Genomic DNA, 14,495 nt, shown 5'->3' on the forward strand with positions numbered 1-14,495 from the left:
CTTGTGCAAAGTCGCGGTAAAATCGATTCGAAATTCATCGCATACCTCTACCACCCGTATGGAGTGTGCTTTCCTCCTCTTCTATCTAATAACTCCACCAACACTATCAATGGTTCTTTGGCATCCACTACATCCAGTGATCCAGTATCTGTTTGATTCTCCAACCATACGCTTCTTCGCGTAGTCAATGGATTAAAAAGCTCACTCCCTTATTACCTCATTCAATTTTTTTAAAATAATGATATAAACAATAACAATAATATAAAATAAAACAGTTTTCGTAGACAATATTTCAATTACAATAATATTATTTATTAATGATAAATTAAAAATATTATGCGACATTAAGAAACGTTGGGTAAGAACCCGTTTCTTTTTTTCCTTTTTTTTCTTTTAATTTCTTTTTTTTCTTTTTTTTTTTTTTTTTTATTTTAAGTAAATAAATACAAGATAAAAAATAAATATTCAACAATTTATATTTTTTTTTTTCAATGTGTGTCAGTGATTTGATTATTATTGTAAATAGTGATAAGTAAATGTGACAACCTGATGCTTCAAACCACCGGCATCAACTTCTGTCGTCAATTTCATACATTGCTATTACTTATTTTTTATTTTTTTGTCTTGGAGTTTTAATTAAAAATTTTTTTGTTTTTTAATTCTTATAATGTGATGTATATTGATTTCTTTTCGCAGCTGTTTGTATAAGGTTTGATAATAAATAAGTATTCACAAGTGTTGATCCAGTGGTGTTGCGTTGAGAATACATTGTGAGGAAAATATTGATTTTCTTAACGCACGACTTATTTTTTTACAGTTAACTCTTAAACGTTAAAACTGTTTATATTATTGAATATATATTTATTATTTAGTTTTATAAACTAATTCAAAAAGTGTTTAAAATTTAAACTAGTTTGTAATTATAATTATTAGTTATTGATTTTTACTGAAGAAATATTATTAAAAAAGATATTTTAATTGTTAATTATTTTTCAGAAAATCATTAATGGGTCGTAAAAAGTGGTGGAAAGAGGGCAGTAGCCTTTTATTGTTGATATTTATTTTTATAAACAATCAGGTGGTTCATAGTGATGGTGAAATAGGTAAATGCAATCAGAATTATAATTATCCTTTATTTTTTTCTTTTATATTAAATTTTGATAATTTTACTAAATAAATAAATTTTTTTTTTATACACAAAAATTTACTCAATAAATTCTAATGTATAACAATAGCTCAAAAAGCTACTGGCTTACGTTAACATTAAAAAGAGAAGTTATGAATAATAGAGAAACAGAGTTATCCACCGCCCGTTTGACGTTATTGAGCTTAACGTCCCACGCATACTTGATATTTTCTCTCCATTATGAACTCTCGAACATGTATTTTTATTCTAAAAAAACAATAAAGTATATTTTTATTTTTTTAATAATATTTAACCTCAGCTCTGAACTATTCATAAAAAAAAAAAATTATTCGTTCCAACGTATTTAAATCGTTGTTATCAATATCAAAGTTGAAATAATTTATTCATAAAAAATAAACATATAATTATAATGAATGATTAATATATAAAACAAAAAAAAATATATTTTATTTTTTTCCGTTCAGTTTAACATTTTCAAAATTTATTACGTTTCATGAATGTAATATCTCAATCACGCGACTCTTGAGTGATACACGCGAGTCGATATGACAAAATATTTAGAGGTCCAAATGAATAATTAATGAATGTAATTCAAGCGGAATAAAATTCACTTATTATGAATAGAGAAGACTCGAGAAATAATAAAATGCATTCAAATATGTCGTAAAAACGTAGAATATAACATTTTGCCTGTAAAATAAATGAGATCAAGTAACGATCGTAAGAATGAAAGTGCATAGCATTCTTGTAAACTTTACACTACTTATTGCCATATAATTTACCTATTGAATATAAGATTTAATATTATAATTTCAAATGTATAAAATGTAAATTTTTTCAAATCACCTTTTATATTTTATTTATTTTCTGTCTTGCAAAAGATAGTGTAATATGTTTAAGGTAAATCAATAAAAATATTATTTATATTTTTCCAGGATGTTTATTCGACCGAAATGTTTGTACATTAATTGAAGAAGTCTGTTTTGATGGTAATGTTAAATACTTAATTTTTCAAGTAGAATTAAAAATTAAAAGTGTTTTTATTTTATTTTTTTTTTCAGATGCTGCATTTGGTAGATGTATTTCATCAACTGATGACAGTGATGAAAGTACCTATCAGTATGATTTAGATCCAAGACAATTAGAATTATTAAGAAAACAATTGGAAAAACTAGTAGCTGAAAAATATGAGTGGTCTCATCCCTACACTCAGTGTGTAATGCAAGAAGCGCTATATAGCATTCATAATGACGTAAATTATGATATAAAAATATGTCGAAAATTAAAAAATTTCAAATTAAATCCGCTAGTCGGTTCGATTAATGAATCTGAAGATGAAGTAAGATAATAGAAAATTATACGTAAGTTAGAAAAATAATGTGTTTATTAATTTTAATAAATTTTCAGGATACTTTGCCTCTAGCTGTCGTTAATTTTATGCCTACCCGAGGTCATGGTTATGGAAATTTTGCGAACGAAATGTACCACCCTCCTCTATTATCACCGCTTGATGAGTATTATCCGCAAAATACTGAAGATTATCCTTATCTAGTGATTGAAGACCAGAAACCTGACCGTCATCTTACTTTAAACTTTGAAAACAATAATAATAATTATAATAATAATGATGATGGTGGTGGTGATAATGATGACGATGATGATGCGCCGTTAATCTTCAAGCCTGATGAATTGAATGAAATAAATAGATACAATAATGAAGATCTTTACGGAATTTCAAAAAAGTTAGATGAATTAGAACGCCAGCGACAAATTGATGAAGCCAAAGAAACAACAATATTTAGATCACGACGTCAACCACATGGTGAAAGTCCACGTAGTTTAGGAGCTGAATTGAGTGATTATTTAGAATACTTGAAAGATTCTACTGATAAATATGAAGATTTAGATGATAAAGTTATTGAGGATGAAGAAGAAGATAGAAATAAAGATAAAGGAGATTCTTGGTTTGATATTAATATACCGAGAAAGTTTAATAAAGAAAGACTCGATAAGTCAACACTTAAAGATCTTGCAAGGATGGAATTTCTCAAAAATGATAGAGCATGGGATGGACTAAGAGATAACGAAAATACAAATGAGAAAAAACAAGATGAAAAAGAACTTGAAGACACTGAAGGAACATTAAGTAAAAAACAAGTTGTAAAATTATTAAAAACTGATGAAATTCCGGAACGAATTAAAAGTGAAATTTTTACTGAAGAAGATCTTGACCAACCATCAAATTTTCATGATATTTATGTCGAAGGTTAGTTGCTTCAGTTTAATTTACTCTTATTATTTATGTAGATAAAAAATTACTACAACACTGATTTTATTTATTTTTTTATTTATCTTTTAGAGTCAGATAATATTAATATTGATGATCTTCCAACATTAATATGGAACAGAGAACTGTCCGGCTTTAAAAGACCTGAAAGACTTGATGTGAAGAAACCTGGACCTTATTTTTCAACGAACAATTATGCTTTTAAAACACAGACACCTACATGTAAGATAAATAATTTGTGTATTATTTATTTTTTATCTATAAAATTTTTTAACTAATTTTTTAATTATTATTCAAGCAATTGAGGAAAAAGATTTAAATGAAAATGAGGTGATTAGATATAATAATAAACTAAAAATCAATGTTCTTAATCTGACTAATAATTTACACTGTTCATATTATTTTTTGTACCAGGAAGACTTAAGAGCACCTTTAGTAAAAAAAGAATTGATTGCTGGAAAAGATATAACTCGATTAACGTTAGACAAAGATTCATCAACAAATTATGACAATGTTGATATGGATCATGTTTATATTCAATTTAAAGAAGAGTTTCACAAGTGGGCAGAAGGAAATAAAGTTGTTAAAAAAGTAACTTGCTTAACTATTTAAAATATTTTTACTCTCACATTGTTTCACTCATAAATTTTCAAACTTTTATTAGATTGAAGAATTGCTTGGATTAGATTTTGGTACATTTTCAAATCCTAGAGTTGGAAGAGCTGAAGTTACTTTTAGAGTTTTTAAAAACTCTCATAATATGGATGCTATGAAAGTAGTATCACAACTTGGTAAGTCTCTAAAAATAATGGACATGTAAAAAAATTTAGATACAACTTTTTAATAATTTTTTTCCAGATAATATTCGAGGAACATTACGAGAAACTATGAATATAAATATAATAAGAGCTGGAATCGGTGATAAAGTAAGTGATAAATCTTATTATATTTTTTTTTACAATTTCATCAAATGCTTTCAATAAATTATATTAATTGAATATTAGGCAAAACTTCCACCAATGCTAGAAGTGACAAATGCTGAATATTCAATAAGTTCGATGTTATTCGCTGGATTAGTTGTCGCGGGAGTTACAGCAGCAGCTGCTGCAGCAATAATAACTTTAATAATAGCTCGTCGACATGCTAAGACGAGAGCTAAGTTAGCAGGACTTGTAACTCCAGATCCTGAAGCTTCGAATGATTATCAAGAATTATGCAGAGCGAGAATGCACGCTAAACAACCTGCTGAAAAAGTTGAGGTACCACGAGTTGCTAAATTATCGAAAGAAAGTCAGTCAAATCGATCTAGTACTTCTTCTTGGGGAGGTGAAGAAGCCGCTTCACTTTCTAACATGGACATATCTACTGGACACATGGTTTTGGTACTGTTTAATAATTTTATATATCGCGTTACTAAAACTATAAGGGCGTATCTCAAAATATACGTCCTTATGGCATTTCAGAACTAAAAGGGCGTATAAAAAAATTTTTTTGCTCCAATCAATATAAAAATAGTAAAAACATGAAAATCTATTAATAAAACGAAAACAAAATTTTTTTAATATACGCCCTTATGGTTTTAAGAAAAATTTTTTTAAAGTCATAGGGCGTACCTATTTTTTCGATTTATTATTAATTATAGATCAGAATAAATAATAAATGTTACGGGTGATGAAAAATATCACACCACAACTTAATTTATCTGAAAAAATATTTATTTAAGTAAAAAGAAAAATTTTTAATTCTTTTTTGATCTACTCTTAAGTTTCTTATAATTTTAATAATTCCAAAATTTATCATTAAAAATATAAATAATTCAAAAATGAAAAAATACGATTTTTTTCTTACGCTGACATATAATTGATAATAAACCGAAAAAATAGGATACGCCCTTATGGTTTTAGTAACGCGATATTTCAACTAGTTTATTAGTAATTTACTTGTTGTGTTAACTTTTAATTATTTTAATTATAATAACAATGATTATGATTAATGTTAATTAAACAATAACTTGATTTTAATATTGCAGTCATATATGGAAGATCATTTAAATAATAAAGACCGATTGGACCAAGAATGGGCAGCTATTTGTGCTTATCAACCTGATTCATGTTCAACAGCAGTTGCAGATAATAAATCTAATGCTAATCGTAATCGTTCTGGTTCAGTATATCCTTATGACCACTCAAGAGTTATCCTCAATGACCTTACTAATATTAGTAACTCTGATTATATTAATGCATCAACTATTGTAAGTAACTAAATTTAATATTTATTTATCAAATGATTAATTTAATTGAAATGAAAGATAAATATTATAATTATATAAATACTGATTTACTTCTATTAATAGAAAAAATCGAAAATAATTAACTTTCATTTCACTTAATTTATTAGAAACTTTTATTTTATTATTTTCACTGATTGGATCTCTACTGCTATGAAAAATTTTTTAATTATTCACAATATAAAATTTAAACTATAGCACAATGCGATTATTTATATTCAGATGATTTAAAAGTTAAAAAAATATTCAATCCGATAACTTTTCGCTTAGATATGACATTCAAATTTTATTTACAAAATTTTTTTAATTATAGTATGTAATTTAATTTTTTATTAATTCGTTCGTTATAATAAATCGTCATTCTTGTCTTCGAATGAATTATAAAAATAGAGTAATAAATATTTCATTAATATTTATTCATTCATTGAGCGAAAAGTTACACAATTAGATCATTGAAGAAAAATTGTTGAATTAAAAAGTTACGTACGATACTAATTATTCTGTTGGATGCCGCAAATTAAATAGACGCCGGTAAGTTACATGGTTTAGAACAAAACATGCATTCATTCGCCAAGGCAAACACTCAAATCAATAATAATTTAATGACTGTTAGTACAATTCCTTAAATAAAAAACAGTAACTTTATTATTTATACAATTAAATAAATTAATTATTTCCTTGCTTATGTAATCAATAAAATTATTAAGAATATTCATGAAATAGGCTTGATTTGCTTGACGTTTAAAAATACCAATGAGATCCATGACAACACTTCGCTTAGCATAACATAAAAATAAGCTTAAAAAATATTTTTAATACAGTTGAAATGATGAAAAATAAGTAAAAAATAAAAATTAATCAACAGACTGACCATGATCCAAGAAATCCGGCTTACATAGCAACTCAAGGACCATTACCACAAACGTCAGCAGATTTCTGGCAATTAGTTTGGGAGCAAGGAAGTGTTGTAATTGTTATGCTAACTCGTTTAACTGAAGAAGGACGCGCTATGTGTCACAGATATTGGCCAGAAGAAGGCTCTGAGCTTTACCATATTTATGAAGTTCATCTCGTCTCCGAGCACATTTGGTGTGATGATTATTTGGTTCGTTCATTCTACTTGAAGAATTTACGTACAGGAGAAACAAGAACCGTAACACAATTTCACTTCCTTTCGTGGCCTGAAAATGGTATTCCACAGTCGACTAAATCACTTTTAGAATTTCGCAGAAAAGTTAATAAATCCTATCGCGGCAGATCTTGTCCAATTCTTGTTCATTGCAGGTAAATAATCAATTTTTATTCTATAATTAATGATATATCATTGGTTACCAAATCAGTTTAATATCACGGTTATCTAAAAATCGATTATTTTAATAACCACACAGTAAAAAATTTTGCGTTATTAACACAAAAAAATATTTAATATTTAACATAAAAATTTTTTAACGCATTGACGCAAAATTTTTTACTGTGTCTATGTACAATCAACGTTTTTTATTTTCATCACATTTTTCGTTTGAACTGTATTGAGTTTTTCTTATTTTTTAAAATATAAATAATGATTTTTTTAGTGATGGAGCAGGAAGAACGGGTACTTATTGTCTTATTGACATGGTACTCAATCGAATGGCTAAAGGTACTAAAGAAATAGACATCGCTGCTGCACTTGAGCATATCAGAGATCAAAGACCAGGAATGGTAGCAACTAAACAACAATTTGAATTTGTACTTGTCGCTGTTGCTGAAGAAGTACATGCAATATTAAAAGCATTACCTGTTCAAACAATAAACAAACCGACTGATAAAACAAATGATTCATCACCACCGACAACTGGCACTTCAACTAATACATCTGGACAATGAAGTAATATTTTGAACTAATATATATATATATATATATATATATATATATATATATATATATATATATATATATATATGCATATGTGTGTATACATATATATAATTTACATAGTAAGAAATGGATATTGTGACTATTTTGGCTTATTGGGTATTGAAGTAAAGCTAAAAAAAAATAATTAATAATGATTACCATCAGATAGATGAATAAATTATTTTGATTAAATACTTTCATTTCATTTTAAAGAAAAATAAATTATTTGATCTAACGACATCCATCTATGTCTTTTTAGATCTTGAAAGTCAATGTTAATACTCATATATATATATATATATATATATATATATATATATATATATATATATATATATATATATATATATATATATCTCAAATGAAAAAGTCCAAACTTATAATCTTTATACACGGCCTATTCGAACGAAACAAAAAAAAAAAAAAAAAAAAAAAAATTTTTGCATAAGCAGTTTTTGTTATTCTTGAACAAAAATAACTATTAAATATTTCTTAAAATTTGGGTTTGAATTGAAAATAATTTATGGATTAACATATGTATCCCCAGCTATCACAATTTTCATTACAATGATAAATTTATATCTACCGATAAAAAAAAAAGATAGCTTATAAAATAAAAAATGCATTTGATCGATAGAAAATGATCAATTTTCGATAAGAGTTTCCTCGTCGAGCGATTGAATTGGGCTTTGATAAATTAAAATTGACAGAGACATATTACATGATGAATCATTCGCAGTTGTTCATTGTTATATTATGAAGCACAATATTTACTTCTTTAGTGGTTTCGATGACCCGATGAAAACTCGGATGAAAAACGAAATTTCCGCGGTGGTTAATTTATACAATTTCAATGGTGTTTTTAGAAATTATACCTGCACACTCCGGGAGCAAGACTGAAAAAAATTTGATTCAAATAAGAACAATCAAAATTTTAAGGGTTTTAATATTCATTAAAATTAGTAATTTCACAGCGCTAAGCTACAATATTTTTAAATGTACTATCTACTAAAAATTAATTTAAAAAAAATCTATTTTAAAATAAAAATTACTTTTATTTAATATTCGTAAAATATTTCGATTTTTAGTAGATTTTATAGAATGTTCTTTTAACTCAATCATTATTTTGTAATTATTAATTTAACAATTACTTAATGATTCTTTCAATTATATTAACAGAGATTTGAAACCTGCTAACGCCGCGAAATTACAAAATTAAAAAAAAAAAACACCAATAAATCTTAACGAAACCCCGTGTCGTTAATGTATACACAAAATTCCGAATTTCTGATGCGAAAACCCCGTTAAAGTTTCGTTTGGACGCCGAGTTTATTCCACGTTTCTCAGGAGGTGCTGAAACTGCTAGAGTTTATTCGTAGTTCTCTTTAGTTAAGCAACTTAAATTATTAATAAAGCGTTTGGAAGTGGAGTTTCATGGAGCATGTTTAACTTAATAAATTTAGAATTTATCAAGTATAAAAAGTAAAACAAGATTCTCATCATTTTTGTAACTCCGTAACTCTTATTAGATATTTGAAGACTTACAAACTCTGTATAAACCCAGTTATTAAACGCAAATACAATGAACGTGCTCCAGCTGCTCCTCGTCTTCCACTCAATCTATAATTTCTGTCGACATTGACACGATAAGACTTAGTAAAAAAAAAATAATATATCATACTGGCGAAGCTATTACGGGAAGATATTCAGAAATAATAATATATCAATAATATATACCTCAGTAAACATAGCTTGCAAGTGTATTTGCCAAAAAATGGAAGAAAAGTAAAATAAACAAAGAAGAAAGATAAAGATAATTTATAAAAAATTAGTTGAATTATTTATAATATAAATTCTTTTGGTATCGACTGTAAAATTACCTTACCATAGATTCTATATTTTTGTGTCAGACGAGGAAAAGTGTACCTATATAAAATTAAATGAAAAAAAAAATTATATAAATATATTATTATATATAATTATTATGTATACATATAAGTCTATACCATGTTAATGTATGTTGTGAAAAAATATAAATCAATTTATGTCCAAAACGCAGGTGATAGTAGATCTAATTCTCATTAGCTCATTACCTTCGTTTTTTTATTTTAATTATTGAATTATTAAAACAAAGTTATAATAATTGTTTATTTAAATATTTCAAAAATACTAACTCACTAAAATTTATTAATAAATCATGTATTTAAAACAATTAATTAGATAATGATCTAGCATTTATCCATTCACATGATCATAATTTAACACATAACTCATCATATTGTGTGATTGTGGGTGTTATTGTAACTTCACACGAACTAATACTTGGGCTTTAAATTAAATTCTTCAAGATTAAACACTAGTTACAAATACACATTACTATTTTTATAGCCAGGGTTCATTTAATTTATTTTATAAATTTTTTGTTATTTAATGTAATTTTTAATTATTGTAATATACTATGATTTCACGTTTTATTCAAATACACAAATAAAAGTTCTGTATAATTTGGTACTTTATAGATCGTCTTGGGATATGTTGCTGGAAATATTTTTTTTAAGGCACAATATTTATTGTATAAATCATCTGACTATAGATTAAACTCTTAGATTTCACTATTCCTTATCTAAATTTTTTTTAAACCCTACTTAGAAAATTGTAAATTTTCAAAATTTTAAAAAGTTACTGAGTAGAATCTAATTTTCGATAGTCGAAGTTTTTTTTTTATTCAAATAAATTGAAAATATTTTAATAAGACTGCTTGTTTAGAGTTTTGGATATTCTTTCAACTTTGTTAAATTAAAATTTTTTAACGTTCTGACTGAAACAAGGCTTGACGTAAAAGAAAAAGTTGGCTGCAACTCGTGCTCCAAAATTATTTATGTACCAAGGAGTCATGGCATAACGGATAAAAGTTGTATGAAGCTAATGAAAACAAAGTGGAGCCTGTTTGTAAAATAAAAATACAGGCTGGAATAAAAACAAATTTTTCATTCTACCCAAAATTTACTGGGTCTTTTAAAAAATTTCCAGAATATATATGCAAATACACGAATTAAAAACCGCACACACTCGAAAATTACTCTAATTATGATTACATACAAAAATAAAAACGACTTCCATTACGGTTTAAGATGGCTTTATTTTCTTATATTAACATTACTCTTATTATTCTCACGTTGGATTTATAGTTAAAATTAAAAAGAAAAATTAGTCTATCTTAAAAGAAATTCTAGCAAAGGTCTAATCACTGGATTAGTGTGCATTTTAAATTGAACACATCTAGTAAAACTGACTCACACAATTTATTATCTTAAAAAAAAAAATAAATAAATAAAACTTTTTTATACACTTTAGTTTAAACCCATAACTGATGGGACTCTTGATCCTACTGTAAAATCTTTATACTGAGAAAACACAGATATCTGCAAAAAAAAAAAAAAAAAAGAATTATTTCTTTTAATTCAATAAATTGTTAACCCATGATAGGCAAATTGGGTAAAAAGTACTCACTCCAAAAATTTTACGTCATTGGAATTTTATAGACTTTGTTCACGTTAAATATTATTTTTATGTTATTAAATTATTTCAAAATTATATACATTAGGGTGTGCCAAAATGTAACTTCCTTGATGGACCTCTTGAAATTGGAATTTTGAGTTCCGCTTTTAACAGGAGTTGTGTTTGGGGATTTCCTGACATATTTTAAGCGTTAAGGACTTATTTAATTTTTATTTTTGTTCGGCCAAATTTTGAAATTTTGAAATTCTAGCAAAAATGCTTAAACAAAACTCCTGGTAAAAAATTCTATGAAAATCAAATAAATCCTTAACGCTCAAAATATGTCAGGGAATGCCCAAACACAACTCCTGATAAAAGCGGAACTCGAAATTCCAATTTTAAGAGGTCCAACAAGGAAGTTACATTTTGGCACACCCGAATATACATCTATTTTAGACAGAATTATTCGAGTTTTAATTGAAAAACAAAAAAATTTCTTTGCCTTTATCGGATATTTGAAATTAAATTGTACTAGTCCTTTTTACCCTCATTGCTATTAAAGGAATACCGTTTAGATGTTTGCCTGTCAGGGGTTAAATGACAAATTAAATTTTTATACCTTATCTTTCAGTCGTTGACAAAGTTGTAGAGCTATGGTTAATAGTATCAAAGCGTCATTTAGCCATGGTACATTACATTCAGCTTGCTGCGACTCATATTTTACATTCCCATGTGTACTTTCTAACTGATACACAGCCAAAATGAGCTTATAGCTTTGAATATAAAAACTAATTGCCAAGTTTTCTGGTAAATTTGGATTTAATGATTTCTAAACAAAACAAAATATACATTATCCAATTTATTGTCATCTTAATTGAACTATCTGAAATTCATGAGTTTACTTACCATATTGCGACTCTTCATCAAATCATCAATGGTTTTCTTTTTAGGCACAATTAAACTCGACCGACTTCGTTGAAGGCACCCAAGAATATTAGCAAGTATATGTAAAACTTCCTCAGATGTTTTAAATAAATAATTACGATCTACATTGTCAATATGTGCAATAGCTTGTTGAAGGTGATTCGCAGCATCTTGAATCTGTTGTAATTTCCATGGATGATCATTCTGTATACTTGTTCTCATCGAAACGTTTTGCTGACGTTGAACTTTGAATGTCACTTCCTAATAATTATTGATAGAAAGAAAATATAAAATTAATTTTTTTAAATAACTTAATTAATTGGAATTTGAAAAAACAAAAATGTGCATCAAAAAGTAGAGAGTATTAATAATTATTACGTATTTTATCATGTCAATTAAAACCTAAAAGTAAATTATTTTGATTAAGAAACTAAAATTTATTAAACGGTTTCATAAAAATGAATGAATATACTGTTTAGACTCTCATGCATAATTAGAAACATCTGCGTGTATTTAAATGATCTTATAAAACTATTGTGTTGCTTCTACGTCATCTTAATTGTTAATATCCTTTTAAAAAAATTTCCACCACAAATTTCGAAGCCTGTAGCAATATTAAGCAAGTCATTTGATAAAGACAATATTATTATTATGATCAAAGGCAACATCGATATAACATAAGTTCAATACACTTTGAGTTAAAATAATTCTCCAAGATTTCGATGCAATTCGAATTTATTATAATATATAAGAACTTAAAAATTCAAGCGTAGATTTTTTACTTTTTTCTCCAATTTATTTAACGATTGGGTTGAGGATTTAACTTCTATATATTTTTAAGATTTAATTTTTAACAGCTATTAAATAATTTTAATAAAAATTTCCCATCGAAGAGCTGACTTCAATTTAAAAAAATATTTTTAATGATGATGAATATTCGTATTATTTACTATTTGTTTTTTAGAAATATCAATTAAAATATACGCTATAATAAATAAAAGGATATAATAAAATCCATAAAAAATTCTGATAAGTTCACGTCGCTTGAATATAAAACATGTTAAATTAACACTGAGTGAATGTAACGGTGAGCAATAAAATACTTTTATAAAATCAATAACATGATTGATTAAAAACCATTGCAATGAAATGCAGAGCAAGACTTAGCTAAAATATTGTTAAAATAATTAATTATTTATTTTATCACACTTCTAAAAGATACTTTGTCTTTAATTATAGATTAAAAATTTATTTATTACGAATTGCGAATATAAATTTCTCTCATCACATTTCGAAAGTTATAAAATTTCAAATTAAATATATATAACTGATGATTATTTTTTATAATTATAAATTATAAGACTGAAGTTAGCAGACACTTGACAATTTTTTTATTTTTCTTGAAAAATGAACTAGGCATAGAAAATTATTTATAAAAATGTCATTTATAATTTTTCAGAGCTTCTAAAGATGAAATTTTTAAATAAAATTTTCTTGCTATAATTTGTTTGTTAAAGAAAATTCTAAAAATTATCAGATGTCTCTCAACTTCAGTGTCATTATAAATTAACTGAAAATGAAAACTTACAGCATTCGTAATACTGTCACCAGTAAGTACAACTACACATTTAACTTGATCGTGTGGAGACGAAAAAACAAATCTATCAACTTTACATTGTTGATCATTACCAAATAAAGCCATAGGAAATCGCGAGCAACATTCCTGAAAAATAAAAAAACTTTATAATTTTGTACAAATAATTTATTCAAACTTACTGTCAGTATTGATCTCAATTGTTGTAAGCATGGGTGTATTTCGTCATGAAGTACCCATTCAAATTCCATTTGCTGAAAAAAAAATAAAAATATTAAATTTTTCGATATAAAAGTTGACTATTTATTCTCTAATTAGTCACTGAATTTAAATATTTTCAACAATAAAGAAAAAAAATCTTTACTGCAAGTGATAATTCCATGTTATCTATCTACTTTGATTAACACAATAGAAATATAATAATTATATATTTTTAGTTAATAGAGCAATATATTAGAGTAAAAATTAAATGAAAACATAACCTAGTGAACTTGGTGGATTCAAATATAAAAAAATGTTATTAAAATAGAACGAGAGTTAATTTCTAGGCAGTAATCTGATAATTTTTATTATCTTATTTTGACAAGGTCATGGTGATTAGATAAATGTTAGGTAAAAGGTAAATTACTTACTAGATTACGAGCCTCCTCCTTCTCGTTGTCCGACATTTTTAAATATCAATAGTATATATATTTAAAAACAAAAGAGGAAAAACAATTTAGTCAGGGAGAGATCAAAGATTTGATATAGCCGAATGAACACTCGTTTTCAGAAAAATAAATACTGGAGCACCTTAGCTATAGTATAGTAAATATAAGAAATTAGCTGTAGTTAAATATATGATCATTGGAGAATCCAGTG

At 26.2% G+C, this 14,495-nt stretch overlaps 2 protein-coding genes across 5 annotated transcripts; one reads left to right on the plus strand and one right to left on the minus strand.

Annotated features, from left to right (window-relative positions):
* The first annotated feature begins 79 nt into the window (after positions 1-79).
* Ia-2 (tyrosine phosphatase IA-2) lies at positions 80-7,592 on the plus strand. Of its 2 annotated transcripts, XM_074237532.1 has the most exons (15): positions 80-358; positions 697-770; positions 997-1,103; positions 2,083-2,136; positions 2,209-2,486; positions 2,555-3,413; positions 3,507-3,656; positions 3,733-3,764; positions 3,849-4,025; positions 4,099-4,225; positions 4,293-4,360; positions 4,439-4,816; positions 5,464-5,685; positions 6,587-7,005; positions 7,296-7,592. In XM_074237532.1, exons 3-15 carry the CDS (start codon positions 1,007-1,009, stop codon positions 7,585-7,587), a joined length of 3,153 nt encoding a protein of 1,050 aa, XP_074093633.1. In that variant the 5' UTR covers positions 80-358; positions 697-770; positions 997-1,006; the 3' UTR covers positions 7,588-7,592. The 2 variants fall into 2 exon arrangements, with proteins under 2 accessions (XP_074093633.1, XP_074093632.1); XM_074237531.1 differs by lacking the exon at positions 697-770.
* Positions 7,593-10,737: 3,145 nt separating this feature from the next.
* Rogdi (rogdi atypical leucine zipper) lies at positions 10,738-14,436 on the minus strand. 3 transcript variants are annotated; one of them, XM_074237471.1, is made up of 6 exons: positions 14,267-14,436; positions 13,817-13,888; positions 13,629-13,763; positions 12,023-12,301; positions 11,736-11,945; positions 10,738-11,040 (listed from the first exon to the last, which is right to left on the minus strand). In XM_074237471.1, exons 1-6 carry the CDS (start codon positions 14,300-14,302, stop codon positions 10,969-10,971), a joined length of 804 nt encoding a protein of 267 aa, XP_074093572.1. In that variant the 5' UTR covers positions 14,303-14,436; the 3' UTR covers positions 10,738-10,968. The 3 variants fall into 3 exon arrangements, with proteins under 3 accessions (XP_074093572.1, XP_074093574.1, XP_074093573.1); XM_074237473.1 differs by lacking the exon at positions 14,267-14,436 and adding an exon at positions 14,117-14,135; XM_074237472.1 differs by lacking the exon at positions 14,267-14,436 and adding an exon at positions 13,999-14,031.
* Positions 14,437-14,495: the final 59 nt, after the last annotated feature.

This window comes from Cotesia typhae, unplaced genomic scaffold (genome assembly GCF_013202065.1).
Source record: "Cotesia typhae breed Kobodo isofemale line unplaced genomic scaffold, CoteBio_Ctyphae contig_22, whole genome shotgun sequence".
In the NCBI taxonomy this organism is placed as follows: domain Eukaryota; kingdom Metazoa; phylum Arthropoda; class Insecta; order Hymenoptera; family Braconidae; genus Cotesia; species Cotesia typhae.